Raw genomic sequence first — 17099 nt, 5'->3', positions numbered from 1 at the left:
TCACACTGGCTATGTGGGGCTATTAATGGGTGAGCGGGTCCTACTGATCACTCCTTGGCTCTCCAGTCTACGGATCCGCTTATGGATGGGAACCAGGGAGTGTCGGTGCGATATTGCCACTGGTGCACTGTTGTGGTCACGACTGGCTCTTGTTCCTCGACCTTCAGCAATCCCACAATGGAAGTATCCTCTGAGAAACCAGGCAAGGTGGACAGCTGCTCAGTTTCCTCTGTCTCCAAAGCAGCAATACCAAAAACCCATCGGTACCCTTTTGGGTCTTTGAAGTAGTGTTGTTTCCAGGCTGAAAGTCAAAAACACAGCACTGCACCAGCTACTGAGAAAAATTACTGCTACTGCTGAACCCAAGAGACAGAGATACTGCAGTCACACAACCAAGTCAGCTTGCTGAGGCCAAGAACATGATTCAGCTCTCCCATGATCTGTGGTCATGCATGCAGTCCCCTGCAGAAGGATCTGTTCTGCCTGCGCGAGGGGCCAGCAACAAACAGCTCCCAGCACTCAGCACCTCCCAGCTGCAAATCCCAGGTTGCTTCTCTCTCCTTAAGGATTTTTACACCTCTTTTAAAAGGCAGATCTAGAAGACTGTTGGAAATAACAGGGCAGTACAGCACCATGAGCTTGGTATTATCACACCAGCTTGCACCTCATCATTAACATTTGCCTCAGAAAACAGTATTGAAGGGAAGTGAACACTGAGAAACCGAAAAGCTCCTTTCACTTTGGAAGCCAAGATGCTTAGCCAAACTGTGGCTGGTTTCAGCAGAGTTGCCCAAGGGTCTGGCAGACCAGCCTCTCCCAGGAAGTTTCAAGCATGTCCAGCTTTAGGCATGATATAAACCAGTCTGTGATACTGTGGCCACACTCAGCATTAGCCAGTGCATACCTCCCCACTGCGGAAAATCCAGCGATTGCTTTCTGATGCAAACTCCTCAGGAAGCTCCCTGAAGGAATGGTCCTTTCTTCTGCACACACCATTCAGCACCTACCACCTACCAGTTACTTTAATCTGTTTGAATATTTCATAGAAATGCAGACTGGCTTAGGTTGGAAGGGACCTTAAAGCTCATCCAGTTCCAACACCCTGCCACAGGCAGGGACACTTTCCACTAGACCAGGTTGCTCCAAGCCCTGTCCAACCTGGCCTTGAACACTGCCAGGGATAGGGCTTCCATTTCTGTAATGTTATTTGACCATTCCTTAAAATTGTTGCTTTCACACATCAAAGAGACAGGTATACACAATTTAGGACAAAATAATAGAGTACTTGACCCACAAAGGAAGAAAGTATGAGTTAATAGGAGTGGGCCACATTGTCAGATTTCCCTAAAGAATCTGACCCAACCACAGCAAAATACTTTCACAACCACTGGGATATAAAATGCAGCACAGGAATTGTAATCAGGGCATCTGAAATAAGGGATAGTGCTAAAGTCAGCCTTTAAAACCATAAAGTGACTCTGTGTGCATCTCCCTGCTGGAAGCTACAGATGACCCATTCTGCTGCTGCAGCTGTGTCTATATATAGTTGCACTGAAAGAAAGATATATATGGCCATAAAATTTTATGGACAGGTATACTCTAAACCCAATTGGGACGCACAGCTGCATGTTTTAAAACTTAAACAACTTTAAATATTTTGCCCCCCATTCAAATTGTATTATTCTGGCTTTTTTTCTCCATTAGTGTAAGAGCACAGCAATGGATGTGGGGAAGAGCAATAGGGTTTTAGGCAAGCTTATGGGAAGAGCATTAGAGGGCAAGGGGTTCACTTTCAATCCTGGCATCCAGGAAAACACTGACAAAGAGAAAAGGAACAGGCATAAACAGAGGACAGGAAGGAAAAAGAACATGTGAATTAACAGGAAAAGGGAAATTATTTCCCTCTTGCTAGAGTTTACAGAAGACTCACTGTGGTTTTTCCACAGCTGTGATTTTTGAGCTAAGAGAAGCTCTGGTGTGAATGCAGATGTTGGGTGCCCACCTGGGTGACCTGAGGCAGAGCAGGGGGCAGCATCAGGGTAGAGACCTGAAGACCAACCCTTAGCTAAAAGCATAAAACACTGAGTAAATCTGCTCATCCCAATCTTCTAGCTCTTTTAAGATCAAAATAATCTGCTCTCAAGTGGTAAACCCAGGAGATGAGGTTGTTTGATAATCTCTTGCGTGCCCTAGGGGCAGAGTTTAATGTACCTTTTCACATTTGACACAAGAGGTTTGCACAGCATAAACCAGAAACACCTCAGAGCTACTGCTGGGAGAAGATGAAGTAAAGTATTTGAGGATGAATTGCAGTGGCATGAATAGTAAGCTTTGCAGAAGATGTTTCAGTGCAAGTCAAGGAATTTCAGTGGATTAAAAATTCAGCTTTCAGTTTTCAGAGTGTTAAACGTTGGAATAAAAAAAAAAATATAATATCAAGGCATCATTGTATGTAAGAGATTAATTATGCCTGAAACTTCAGCCAAATGAATGGATAGATGTTTCTGTATCTGCCATAGTGTAAGACATAAGAATCAAGAAAGTCTACAACTACAACATGGGTAATAACAAAGGAAAATATAATATAAAAGGAGGTAAATGGAACAGGTAACAGCCACCGTGAAGACAGACCTTAGCTTATAATCAGTGACAAAAACCTCCCACCTTGTTACTTTGCAATAAGAACATATTTATTATTATACAAGAATAACTGATATATATTACTTGCCATAAGGGGGAAAACTCAAAGCTTTTGCATTTACAGTAAGACTCTTTCGGCAAACGTGAAGCTCAGCCTAGACAGCACAGGCCATTTCTGAATCAAGATGTTATTAGTCTGACTAAATTCAGGGAACAGATCAAGTACCCTTTGAATTTGTGCACACAGAAGAGGTCTTCTAAGCTAAACCTTGCAAGAAGTTATCTACTGAGGCACCAGGCAGAATAAGCAAGATCTGTGGGAGCTGCTATATTCCCAAAATACACACCAAATAAATATTACACAAAGTATGAGGTAACAAAAAAAGCCACTTTTCATAGTAAAACCACATTTCAGTGTGTAGCAGGTAAGGGAAAGGAAAGCGAACAGAAAAACTAGGTCTGGTGGTGAAAAACACAGCCAAACCAAAGGAGAAAATGGCACAAAGCATGAAGACAAAAAGGTATTCAACCATGTCTGCCCCATACATTACTCAGAAGGTTGGGGAACCAGAAGAAGCTCCCTCCACAGAGTCAAGGAATCAGTAAGCTTCCTACTTTCGTATAATTCTTCCTTCTTGCCAAAAGCAAAAGAAAACAACACATGTAACCTGCATCCCACACAACACGATGTATGCTCCCACCACCAGACAGTGGAGATCTCTGTGTTGATGAAACCCGCATTCATCTGGCTTGTTATTGACTGTGAAGAGTAATTCAGGGCAAACCACCCAAATTTCTCTGTGGATAGCTTTGCTGTCTGAAGCAGGGAGGGTATTCAACCCAGATGAAGCAGTTTTAGTTATCCTTGGAGATGTTCTTCCTCAGCTTGATGAATATTTCTCCTGAATATACTAGTAAAACATCTTTCTGGTTCGATTAAGGCATTAGATGAGAGCCAAGGATTATGAGCTGATACCTGGAGAACCTGCGTCCCACCACCTGGTCACCTTGCCGGCTCCATGGGAATACAGGGGACTTGTTTCTCTCCCTTCCCCACCCCCAGTTTATGTACAGAGCTTAATTCGTAGGATCAGGTGGGGTGTAAAACACACTAGATGCAGAGCTGCCCTAAGCATGTGGCAGCTTTGCCCTCTGCTGGCCAGAGCCACAGGCAGGACCCTCCAACCACACAGATGCGTCTAGAAGAGTAGAATAAAAACCTTTTAATGGCATGGAGCCCCAGCTGTCGCCTCCTGCTCTCCTCCCACCCTTTTAAAGGTGAGAGAAACGGGTCAGTTTATGACCTTAAGTAAAATCCCCCTGAAGGAAAACAGGCAGCTGTCGGCTTTCGAGTTTGCTCCTTCCCTTTATCCTTCTCCCACTTTTTTTTCACCCTCTAGGGTTTGTTTGGTTGCACTAGAAATGCCGTGAGGCAATAAAATCACAACGATGAGTGAGTGTTGAAGCAACCAAAAACGAGTCACCTTGGCAACAGCAAGCAAAGCTCTCCCATACTCTCCCTGTTCCCCTGTTTTCATAGTGATTGGTGTGACTTGAATAATGGCTACGCATGCTAAGTACACATCAACACAAGTCCCAGCAAAGGGGAATGAGTAGGAAAGTTGGCCTGTGGGTTGCCAAGTTCCCCAAAGAATTGCCTGGCTTACTGGCATCAGCAGCTTTCAGGTTTCAAAGGAGCTAAAAATAAGTTTTTTTCCTTGATAAACTGATGTTCTCCCAACCATTTCTTTAACACACTGACAAAAACCTATTGGTGTATTAAAAAAGGTGAAACCCATCAGAATATGTTAGCTGTGCACTAGCATTTAAAATAAATGCTCTTCAATACCTGCAGGACCAAATTTTTAACCTGCTACAAAAAAAGGAAATGCGTTAGAAATGTCAAGCCATTGTACCAGTGGTACAAATATAACTGTAATATTCTGCATGTGAATTAGCTAAGCAAGCTGTATGCCTCCATTACAGAGCCACAGCTGATGCAAATAAAGTGTATCTAATGCTCGGAAGAGTATTCTGCTTTCCATAGGGAATAACTACCTTATCACCATGCACAGAAACTTAACCACCTGTAGGTAAGATAACTGTGTTATTTCTCCACTTAGGCACGTTTCAAAGTCATCCAAGCATACCTTATCTAATTATTCTTTACAGTATTATACAGAATTATTCCCATGATTTAATCCCCTCTGAAATCATTAGACACTATGGTACCATTAAGTAAGCAGTTATGACAACTGACGTATGTTCTAGAGGATGTGGGCAGGCAAGTGCCTTTGTCATCTATCAGAGGGTAATTTTATAATTTGATCTAGAGCTTCTCTAGAAAAAGCTAATTTACTTATCTGTTAGCTTTCAAGGACTCCCTTAAAGTCTGGTTTAAACAGGATACAGAGTAGATCTTAATGAGAAAAAACAAACCAAAACCCAGAAGACCGGTACTGGGTGTGTAAGATAAAACGGATAAAAGTGGCAAAGTTAAATCAGGCTTGGTCAGATAGTAAAAAAATTACAGAATTAGAGTTAACAAAGAGAAGGACATAGTCTTTGGGAAATATAACATGTCAACAGAGGAAGCAGATAAAGATTTAGCGAGTTCTTTCACTGCAGACACCAACACACCAGATGAAAGTACTTCAACACCTCAGGATACTTCTAGTCTCCTGCTGGATCTGCAATTCAGTTCAAATTCACTGTAGAATTTTTATTTTTGACTTTTTGCATGCTCCAGGTGACTCTAAAACCTTACAGAAGAAACTAATAAAGTACACAAGGTGTAAAATCAAAAATAAAACAGCTTTCCTACAATACAGGGACAGGTACAAAGGGCAACAGGGTACAAGCATTGTACTGCAAGTGGGATTCTGCACTGACAGCAGACTGCTGGCTACTGCAAATGTGCAAGTCCAGTCATCATGGAGGAAGCTGCTGGTTTTGAGCATGGGTGTTTTACTAAAACCAAGTTCCTCTTTCCAGTGCTTTTACTGCACAAATACAACTTGGGGGAGGCAGAGTCCCAAAATGGGAGGACACATATCTGAAGATGTGGGCAGCATGAGTGTCTGCCAGATGCATGCAGTGGCTCTGTGGCTGACAGCAAGGAGGCCCTGCTGCTCTCTTCCTGCACCACCGAGGTCCGCCACTTCCTCACTGAAAATGACTCTTAGTTGCCATCACATCAATCACTGCACTCCTCAACTCCCATCCTCCTTTTTGTCCCTCTTATTCCTGAGCTTTTTATCCATGCAAAGCACACCACAACAGAGCCTTGGTCCCAGTCAGCAAGTTGGCACCATGAAGGTAACCCATATGGTCTCTGCTGTAAGGCAACAGTACTCACTAGACCAATCTCTTAAACTTTAAAATATTGGGTCAGAGGAGAAATCAAAGAAGCCTTCAGGTGACAATATCACAGATTACGAGATCTACAATCATTAGTTTTGGTTTTTAACTGAAGATCTGTTCTACTGACACCGAAGGCCTTACAAGGTCAGTTACAGTCCTGCTGCTATCACATAAAATCTGTGGAAAAGAGGCAAAAATGTGAGTGCTAAAAATAATGTCAGATCCAGCCCTACACTAGGTCACAAAGAGCAGAATCAATGCTGAGTTTTGCTCCAGGCATATTTATGTGTAAATGATGTTCTTCCAAAGCACTCAGCAGTCAAAGGAGACAGAAAAATTGGCAAAACCAAATGAGCAGTCCAAGGTTATGAATTCCTATAATTTTAAGGTCTCATCCTGAATTTTGAGTAAGATGTGGTATTTCCTGGGGAGAGGAGAGGTGTGGAGTTGAAAAGGGGATAAAGTTACTGTTGGAAGTTCCTAGGAATGGATAAACTGAAAGAAAACCAGGACAGCAAATTTTAATGTAAGCAACAAGCTGAACCACTGCCAGTAGAGGTGTGCCAGACTTCACTGAAGACATCATCCTCCATTGGCACAGCCCTAGAGTACCTCTAGGGATGGTAAAACTCAACAGATGGCCTCCTCTTAGCATATGCTGAAGGGGATGGCTAAAAGATATTAACTGTCTGGTGTACTCAAAAACAAGCAAAAAAAAAAACAAAAAAAACCCAAAAAAAACCCCCAAAACACACACACACACAAAAAAAAAAAACCAACAGAACAAAACAACAACAAAAAAATCAACCCAAAACCAAACCCTAAACCATTCTGGCATACTTAAGAATCAAAGCTCACTTTGTAAGAGGACACAGACCATGCCCTCCATATGTGACCTCTGAATTAAGTGGCAAAAATACTATTATTAACTTCTTCAGAAAGTACTAAACACCACCCTTTCCTCCTGAAGCCAATTTCTGCACTGGTTTGGAAACGGAGAGGAAAAAAAAGTGATGTTTAATTGTAAAGACTTATATAAATATGGAAAGGAACTGAAGGGTGACTTCTCTTGCTGTGTGTTCAAGTCAGGAATTATTAACAGAAGAGCAAAACTCTACAACTTACGCTTTTGCAATTCTGCTCCACTCTCCACAAAACATAAAAAGTCTGAATCACTCATGATCTGAATTATTTACAACATGGATGTAATTTGACTTAAATGAACTTCAGCGAGAAATCCAAAGCATTTTATCCCGAATAGGCTGTTGTGATTTTTTTTCCTCTATCCATCACAGAAGTGGAAAATAGAATAATCTCCCATCTTTAAGGCAGGATGCCCAAGAGACATTCACTGACCAAATCCTTTTCCTAGCTAGATATACCAGTTCTCCCCAATGGTTCATCAGTTATCTTACCTACATAGTGTAAGAGAAAAATTGAATATTAAACAGTAATAATGAAAATCCTGCAATTGGACTAAGCATCTAAATGCTGCTTAAGTGCATTCAGGACACAGGAGCGCCTGGCACAGGGGTCAGTACCCAGCCTTCCTTCCACAAGCCCCCTGGGGGGAATTGCCCATATGCAGTTTCCAAGAACCATTAGCAAGCTCTTCCCCTCCACCCTGAAACTTTGTCTCTTATCTTGCACTTTTCCCCTCCATATTTCTGCTATCTTTATCCTGATCACCACTATAGCCTTCCCATTGACTCCTGCTAATCCTCTCCATTCCTCCATCAGCAACCCAGGAGAGAGATGCAGTCTGCTGTCTGCTAGTGGCTGGGATCCTGATCCCAGTCTTGTGGGAGACTTGGTGCTACCTGAGCTTATGGACCCTCCAAGGAAACAGACCCCAGCACTTGCTAAATCACAAGCACCACCACATAAATGGTGCTTCATGAATACTCCTCCATTCTCACTGTGCTGCTTCTCCACATTATTTATAGCTTGGATAGTTTAATTACAATTCATATGGTTTGGTATTATCTCTTGAAATACAGTTTTTCCCATTTTTTTTAACTTCTTTGCCTCCTGTTATCCCCAACTTCAAAACCACTGTACCTATAATATCCACACTGCTTTCAAGAATTCAGGAGAAACAGTGCAGATTCTCAGCAAAAATACACCAGGGTCACCAAACTTTATTATAACACACATCATTAAAATAACTCCACTGCTGCAGTAATTTGATAGCAAATAATTAAACCTTACCAGCAAAACCTACAGCTGCAAAACCACCTACAGTGTGAGTTTCCTTCAAGAGCCTCTGATGGTATCTTAGGAATGTACTTCTAGTTTCCAAGTAACTTGCTCATCTTTCTATTTATAAGGAAGTTTCACACTTTCATAAACCAATGTTTTAGCATCTCATTTGCCCTGAATTAAAATACACTAAGACAATCTCACAAACATGTGAATTTATATTAATGGAGAGATGTCTAACAGCACGCATATACAGTAAGCTTTAACCTTTGCTATTATTCTATCTTTAGGTTTGTTTTTTTTAATTTGGCTTTTTGTCTTTTAAATACTGCCAATCTATAATGAAGTACTTCCAAGGCACATTGAGGTCACCAGCTTAACTTGTACACTACACAACTTCAACACTTATCTGTAAGTCAGAATTACTTCTGGAGCTACAGTTACCAGATGTAACAAACAAAAGGTTTCTTATTTCCTCCCCAACCAAAAAGTTGAGTCTTCTAAAAAGAAAAGTCTACAGTTTAGTGTGCACTTCACACATGGAGACTTTCTTCCAGACCTCTCAATGACAGATTTTCTGATAGTCCAAGTCACTGAAAAATACATAGAAGGTTATATAATCATTCTACTGTAATTCTCAGCAGTGTGATGGACTAAAGAGACCCTAGGGGGAGGTTTATATTTGGCATTAACCACGTTTATTACTTATAGTGTCATAAAGCGGAGTGCAGAATTCGAGATATACAACTGAAAATTTCTCAAGCATTTTATTTCATAACCTAGTGCATAAAACTTCAACATACAACAAAAAAAGCAAACAACAACAAAAAAAAGCACAAAACCCAAAAAACAAAAACCAAAACACCCCAAAACCAAAACCAGAAGTGAACTAAAGCAACATCTCATAATACATTTGTTTTTTCCCCAGGAAGCTTTACCTACAGGCTCAGAAGCAGTAAACATTCAGCCTACTTCCAAATGGGATTCAGAATAATCTTCATACTTGCAGTCTGCAGAATTATTAACCAAACAGATCAGGTTTTTATGCCTTCTTAGAAAAGGTTTAGTTGCTGTAAGCAGTGGGGCTTGTGGAATTCGGGGTTTTTAAATAAGTAGGTCACTTTGAACAGCACAATCAGTCTTGGTCAGTTATTTTCAGTGAAGCGGATATGTTTACTTGTTTGTTGAGTCTTTTCAAGTCTCATTCTTTCAGCTTTAGCAATTAACTGCAAACAGAAAAAACATTGTAGAAAAGGTTAGAGGAAAATTACATTGTTATAGTTTTATCTTATAACCATTAATATGTTATTCTTGAATTTACCCAACTTTGTAAAAAAAAGCTGTTCTGTGAAGAGCTCAGCTAAACGTACATCTGAACAAAACAAAAAAAAAAAAAAAAAAAAAGGTTACAGCAGCCCTTTCAGTATTGCCTTCAGAACTATCACAAATAGTAAGGCATCTCTTCAGGCTCTGCACAGTGCAGCATCCTTCATTCAATTCCTTCTTCCTCCTAATATCATTGAAGATAAAAAAATTGATTTCAAGAGAATAAATTCATTTCAACTTCAAAAGTTCCAAAATGTAGTTTCATGCAGTAAGTTAAAGTCCTCCCCTTTTACTGCATTTATGCTGTTACCGATTTAAGAAAAATAAGGTCACACCATCAATAAGGAGCCTTAGGAATACTGTGTCATTTTCTACACTCAGCAAAGAAACAAATCCATGGAAATCCAGATGAAGACCATCCTTCAGGCTGGGAAAACAGCACAGCACGTGTCACAACCGTGCTGAGAATTCATCTTGAGAAATAATGGTGCACTTTGGAAGAACACTGATGCTGGAATCCCTCTCTCAAAACTGTCTGACCAGGGATGCACGTGTTTTTAGTTGTATTTTAGGGAGACTGCCTGAATTACCAGGGTACCTGGCTAGCTGCTTTCAGTGCTGAGGTAAAAGAAGTGTTCTTGTGGGATGTAACATGCCGATTTCCAACCTATGTGTACTGTGTCCGCAGGCACAAAACAAAAACTCTGAGAATGTTAAAAGCATTATTGTTTTTAAAGCATCCATACTAGAACACTTACAGATTTAACCACAGTACTGCAGCAAAGTCATCCTAATAAGCTTTGTTACTTTGATGCCCCATTAAGATTCCTCAACCATAAGCAAGAGCTCATGAAGTAACTTACATGAACAAGATGAGGAAAAAAAAAACCCCAAAACGCAACACAGTCTGCCTCACCTGAATAAGTGTGAGAAAGCAGGAAACTCCTGTGAATCTGGGCACATGCATAAGGCACCAGCATAAATCCACATTAACTTATCTGAGGGAGCCTACTAAAACATATTAGCTGGTGTTGAGGTAAAGGGGCATCTGCTTACCAGGCAGTCCAGTAAAGCTGGCTAGATCTGAAAAGCTTTCACCTATAAATCAAATTATTTACTATTTATCCGTGATAAATGCCAAGTCCTGCAAACACTGCATCTTGCACACATCACAAGAGTGCAAGGTGTGTTGCTGCATTGACCCTGGTAGTCAGGAATGACACTCTACACGTATGCTACATGGATGTGGTTTGCTGTGCTGTAATAAATACAGTTACACTACCACAATTTTACTGGTATGTCTCCCTGGGCCCCCAGCATTTAACTTGATTTGCAATCCTTAACACGTTCTTAACAGCATCAGACAGTAAGTTCCGGTAGAGGACTTTCTCATTTTCCAGAGGCAAAGGTGATGTAAATATGTAACTAGGAGCTACTTCTACTCTCTGGTATCTGAGAACTGGAGTAAGAGTTAAACTCTAAATAGAAGTGAGGAGTAAACTGGCTCATTCGTTCAACATATGCAATGCAGAATCAGAAACACTGGAAGGAAGGCTTTGGGATGTGAACTGGCCAGTTTGTATCAGTGTTTCTATACCTACACCTCAAAAAGAGGCCTTAAGGATGCCCATTTTGAGATCATCAATTCAGTATCAGCAGCTATTTCTAAGCACACCACTGTTCAGGTATCCAGACAGGCACCCAGCCCTCCATAGCTACCAACTTCAGAGAACCAGTGAAAGGGGCTTATCTGTGCCTCTCTCCTCCCTACTCCTACCTCCTTTTAGCACAGACTGAGAACTGGTCCATCTTGCAAGGGCACATTCCCAGAGCCCCAGGCATAGGGAGGGCTGTGCCCAGGCATTCCCACTATCCTCCTTTCCCATATAGTCTGCAAATTATTCTGCCCTTCACAAAACACCCAATTCTCACTTGCCCACCAAATGCCTTTCACTTCTACCACCACTCCCACCCTCTTAAACTTCCTCCTTTCCTTCTGGTAAGAGGGTATCCAAGGTGTAAACTGGGTTTAGCAGCATCTCCCCCAGCGGACAAGCACCCAAGTAGAATGCTTACAGCCACTCAGGCCTTTGCTTTGTGCACAGGAGACTTCAGTCTGGAGAGTTTGAGACTACAGACAGATAAAATGCTTGAGCTCTGCATAAAACTGGCACTGCCCTGAAGGAATCGTTCTGGGAAGAAGGTTTTTTATCTGTATCACTGAATCAATACAATTGTTTATCCCAGGGTTGAATAACTGACTAAAGAGAACATGCATTCAGAAGGGACAAGGGAAATGAGCATAGAGATGATGATAAGTGAGGAAGGCCTGGGAGAAAAGCCAGACACTGAACACCTTTTTAACTGTAGAGAACAGCTAGGCACTAGTCACAAGTTCTGGGGAACCCTGGGATGTCTAATCTCTTTTGGACACTTAGTTTATCACAAGAACTATGCCAGAGAAAGTAAAATCTATACCACTTTTTATTATGGGGGTGACGCGTAACACCAGAAACCCTCTTTTGAAATGATCATTAACCCTTACCCTGTTATGATAGCTTATGATATATCTCTTAGGCCCAAATTTAACCACACTAACTGAAATAAAGTGCAGCCTTTATTGTAAGTATAAATCAGACAATAGGCAAATGCTCATCTTCAAAGAGAGATCTTGTAAGGGATTTTAAAACAGAATCTTTGCAAGAAAGATCCACTAATGGCATACACAGATGTAGATGATTACGAATCATTACTTTTTTCCTTTTTATTGTGACCTTCAAAATACGCCAACTTGTGAGCACTTTGTGAAGATTTTTCAAATAAAAGATTAAAATTAAATAAATGATTAAAAGATAGTAAAATTAGTGAACAGAAAGAAACACTTTTTCTTATTCTCAGTCTGTATTTCTGACATACTGATTGCCAAAAAGTAAGTAAAGTGTTAAGAGTCATTGACTATAGCGAGCCATTCTTTTGTGGATGTTTTACTTAACAGTGTTAGCATTTAAATAGTATTCACTAAGCTTTGAAGTTAACATCTCCCAGCCTTGCAAGGTGATGGGTAAGGGGGAGGAGCAGGAGTTTGCACTCTCACTACTATGGTTAAGCAGAGCTCAAACAGTTGATATTTGCAAGCCTCAGTGAGGTATGTTACTGGCAAATTTACACCAATTTGGTCAACAAATACCAAATCTTCAGAAGATGAAGAACAGAAACTTGAGAGCAGGGCACCTACAGTCCAAATTGCACTTTTGTTCAAAGAATTAAAAGTACATTAAAAAAATTTATAATTATAAAATAATTATTAAAAAAGTCACAAAAACCTGGTACACTCAGTAAAAGGCTCTGAAGCTGCACATTTCACATCACTTACTGCTTATATTAAAGAATGGCTAGAGTAAATGCCATTTTTATGTCTTTAAGAAAATGAAATTACTCACATGGGGAAAATCTTTATTCACACCTTGAAAAGAATGAGACTCATTTATCGATGAGATCTCTGAAAGAATGTTTAAACCAAGAAGGTAATACATGCAAAATATGCCTTGTGCAAGACAAAGTTTTGACCTGTACAATTGCTGCTCTTTTAGGTCAATGTAGTATTTCTTCTCAATTATATATAGAGCAACAAGGGATTTTTAATTGTTTGCATCAATGGAGCACTTAGAAAACAAAAAGCCCCCAAAGTCACCAGCCAATAATAAGGTCAGATGATTCTGAAGTTTTGCAAGCTCCAGCATAAAGACTATACTCAAATCCAACTCAGAAGCCTTATCTGCAAGTTGTGTGAAGTAAACCTAGCAATAAAGTGTCTGCAAAATACTCTTTGGCTCCTCTCTGTCAGCTAAGGGATCTGTCTAGCTTAATCAAGAGTCCTTCATGCCTGAAAGGATTTTCAGGGGCAGGAGTGGAGACAGCAGCCTGCAAGTTCATTGCAACACTCCCTCCGCACTGGAGCCTGACAGGCACAGCAAAGTCAAGGCTGGGTGGAAATGTCACTAATTATGGTCTGGAAGCTGCTCAGCTATGGATGCTCACTGGGATATAGACTCCTTGACAGCAGTAGGAAAACACTACTGCTCAGAACAGCACAGAACAGTACACTAAAATATTTGTGTAAATTGTAACAGATTAATTCTTCAGAAAACAGTTTTCTTTATCACACCTGAGAGTTAAGACTATACCACTAGACCTTATTACACTAGAGCAAATCAGGGCTAATTAACCTTGTTAAAAGCACAGCAGACACGATTTTAGAGGAAATCCATCTTACAAATTAACTTCATGCCTTTAGTCACAGGCTGAACTTGCTCTGGTTGTCTCTATAAAGACAAGCCTTGCATTTGGCAACTGGACCAGGACAGCCACATATTCTCTACTCTATGACTGTTAAAATTCTGCAGCAAAATCAGTAGGAAGTCATTTAACTGAATTAAAGACAGCACCAAAGCTTTAAGTACCAAGAAATGCTTATCTACAAAGAAACATTTTCAACCATGGCTGTACAAGAAAAACAAACTGTCTTGCAGATTACCTTCTCAGTACCCCGCTTCTTTTCTCGAGGCTGGTTAAGTTTAGCTTGTCTGTCCACTAGAATCTTCTGCCAGTAACGTTGTTCATGATCACCTTGAAAAACAAATTAACATTACACGACATGAACAAAAGTATTCAATACCAATGGATACAGTATTTTCAGCTGTGATGAGAATGAATGTTTCCTAAGTAAATAAATACATATTAAAATACCTGTTAGGGAAACTTGACAAATATTTCCCCATCAGTCTTAAATTTCAGAATCAGAAGTCACACAGCATTGCAACATCCAACCACCACACACCAATGTGAACAGAATCAAAATTTTGTCCAAAAGAGCCAAGTTTTCCTAAACAAGTAGTTTTACAAACTGAAGAAAACCAACTCAGGGAATATGCTACCACCACTCTCTACATGCAGTTAGCAGGAGGAGCTCAGTTTTGTCTGAAGTTTCACCACAGCACTAAGAGGCCCTTTGATTTACTGATGTACTCAAGCTCTGATGAATTCTGAACATCTATCAAACAAACAAAAAAAAATTACTGCAAGAATGCCTGAGATAATTTTGTTTCATCAAAACCACTGTTAGAAGCAAGCTCTGGGAACTTCATGGGCAATTAGAAATATTTGAACATGGGGGGGCAATAATTATGCAGCTTTTCTCAGCAGCTGTGTTGCAGTAAGAAGTGGTCTGCCACTGTTTCCTATGGTTTCTGCTGTAGAAGAATTTTGTGATGTTGTATGGTTTTGTGGGAAATCTTCAGTTGCAGGGAATTTCCCAAGTGATCTTGGAAAAGATTCACACAAAAGAGATAAAATTAATAATTCCGAGAACAAATTTAGCACACATTTTAACAGCATTATGTATATATTCAATCACAATAACATGTACATGTCATCATAGCTGCTACTTACTATCTTGTCAGGTGAAAAACTGAAGATATTTACTCAAGTCCTAAAAAGTGAAATATTACTAGGAAAGCTTTAGTCCCTGCAGCAGGAAGCATTAAAGATCTTTCCTTACTCTCACCTCATGCCACCAAGAAAAGCTGAAATGCTTGCTGTGAGTTCTTTCTGCATTCCTCAGAAGCCTTTCCATTCTTATTTCAATGAACCATTTGAAAAAAAACCGAAACAAAAAACCCTAAAACTATGAACGGAAGGCTCCTATAACGTAGTACTTACTCCTAATCTATTGCAACACTCTTTCACATCAGGTTACAAAACCCGAGGCAAATACACAGAGCCTGCCACTGGAAAATAATGTATTTCAAGTTGTTCCTGGATCTCTGGAGCACAGAATAATGGACACAAACGTTTCTCAAATGACATTAGCAACATTCAGTGAGTCTTCAGCTTTAATTAACTTTGATATTCTCATGACCGTTAAGGCTTCCATACAGCTCTTCCTTCTGCAGTCGACTGAGAATTACAGGGGTTTGTATCACTGAACAGGTGTAATTTGGGCCCTGTGTGAGGATCTGTGCAAGAGTGGGGTAAAATATTTAAATACACATGAGAAAATTTCATCTGGACTGCTTTACCTGTTGGGGTTTTCTTCTTGTGGGTTTTTTTGTGGGTTTTTTTGTGTGTGTTTTGCTTTTTTTGTTGTTGTTTTTTTTTTTTTTTAAAAGCATTTAGGCTTTTTAGTGCATATCTAGAATGAAAAAGTTATATGAATACAGTAACAAAGTTTGAAACTCCTCCCTCCTTCCCCCTTATTCTACTCTTCACTTCCAGAAAGAGATTTATCTACCCTAGGAAGACTAGTTCTACAGCAATTTCAGGAAAAAACCCAACATGCACTCAGCTGAAGTTCCAAAGTTGGTAACCTTTTTCTGTAAATACAGTTTAAAAAAGGCATTCCTCTGACTAAAGTTATTCAACTTCCTGAGGGGTGAAAACAAAAAAGAAAAAAAGAAGACAGATTAATTAGAAGGCAATTGATAAAACCACTCTAAGTGTATCCATACTCTTAAATCCTTGTCCTGTTATTTCACCTAGAAGTTCAGTATGTTCAAGAAAATCTTCATTTAAAGTTCTTCAGCAATGTCAGAATGTTAATTCATAAAGCTGAAATAGGAATTAAGTTTGATAGTACACTGCCACTGAAAGTGATGTAAATAAATCAGTATCAAAATAACAGAACTAAGTGCTAAATGCAAGAAAAATATTCTTATTTTGCTCTGGATGGTGGCATAAAACCCCCATACCTTTTAACCAATTTCACTATAACTGCAAAATGGGAAGACTCACAGAAAAAAAATGCCCTTTGTTCTGACCAAGTCATCTCAGTATATCCACAGAACTACCACGGAATACTTTTTACCATACTTAAGTTGTTTCCTGTAGTACCACTAACCAAAAAACCAAACCAAACCAAACCAAAACCAAAAAACAACCCAAAACCAAAACAAACCAAAAAACCAAACCAAGAAAAGTCTTACCAGTGAGAACTTCAAATTTCCAGTTGTTTTTGATCTGTATTTCTTTGTATGACTTCATGATAACCTGTGCATCTGCAGGAGTTTTAAAACGGACGTGACATTCTGTGTCTCCCTCCAGCATGTCAACATAAGCAACATCAGCCAGTGCTGCCAAAGCATCCTATCCAAGCACAGGAGAGAACAGGCTTCATAAAACTAATCTAAAACAAGTGACTTTTTGGGTATTCAATTTGTAGGTCATTGACATTGCCAGAAAGATGATGAAGTCAAAGGCAGTAACTGAACTTTTCCATCTAGTCAACGAACCTCTTGTCAAATAGTTTTGATTTCATGTATTTTCCTAAGAAGGTTATTACTTGTGATTTATGAGCCTAAACATCCATTTATCTCTCATCCTGCCCTCCATCAGCAACTTAAAACAGGAATTTCTGAAGATGTTTTTTGGTGGTTTCTTTTTTTTTTTGGCTTTTTTGTTTTGATCTGATTTTTTTTTTTGCATGTGTAATCTTACTAAAGGAGCATTAGTAATTATCCATTTATTTCAATACTTTATCTGTATGGACTTTTTATTTTTTTAAGAGAAAAATT

The 17099-nt window shown here is 39.7% G+C and overlaps 2 protein-coding genes across 3 annotated transcripts in view; one reads left to right on the top strand and one right to left on the bottom strand.

Moving 5' to 3' along the window:
• NEUROG2 (neurogenin 2) overlaps window positions 1–17099 on the top strand; it is a 456819-nt gene that overhangs the window by 393727 nt on the left and 45993 nt on the right. The gene's annotated exons all lie outside the window — the stretch shown is intronic.
• The window catches only part of LARP7 (La ribonucleoprotein 7, transcriptional regulator), a 104210-nt gene continuing 95991 nt past the window's right edge, over window positions 8881–17099 (bottom strand). For both annotated transcript variants that reach the window (XM_061343861.1, XM_061343860.1), the window contains exons 11-13: window positions 16512–16671; window positions 14066–14157; window positions 8881–9431 (exon numbers count right to left, since the gene is read on the bottom strand). In XM_061343861.1, the coding sequence (XP_061199845.1) occupies window positions 9351–9431; window positions 14066–14157; window positions 16512–16671 (333 nt within the window). In that variant the 3' untranslated portion in view covers window positions 8881–9350. The remainder of the gene's footprint in view (window positions 9432–14065; window positions 14158–16511; window positions 16672–17099) is intronic.

Source organism: Neopsephotus bourkii, unplaced genomic scaffold (assembly GCF_033783945.1).
Source record: "Neopsephotus bourkii isolate Nb327-2 ecotype Australia unplaced genomic scaffold, CSIRO-AGI_Nbou_v1 NB_1827, whole genome shotgun sequence".
In the NCBI taxonomy this organism is placed as follows: domain Eukaryota; kingdom Metazoa; phylum Chordata; class Aves; order Psittaciformes; family Psittacidae; genus Neopsephotus; species Neopsephotus bourkii.
Note: the sequence above shows the minus strand (reverse complement) of the source record. Positions and strands in the feature narration are given on the sequence as shown.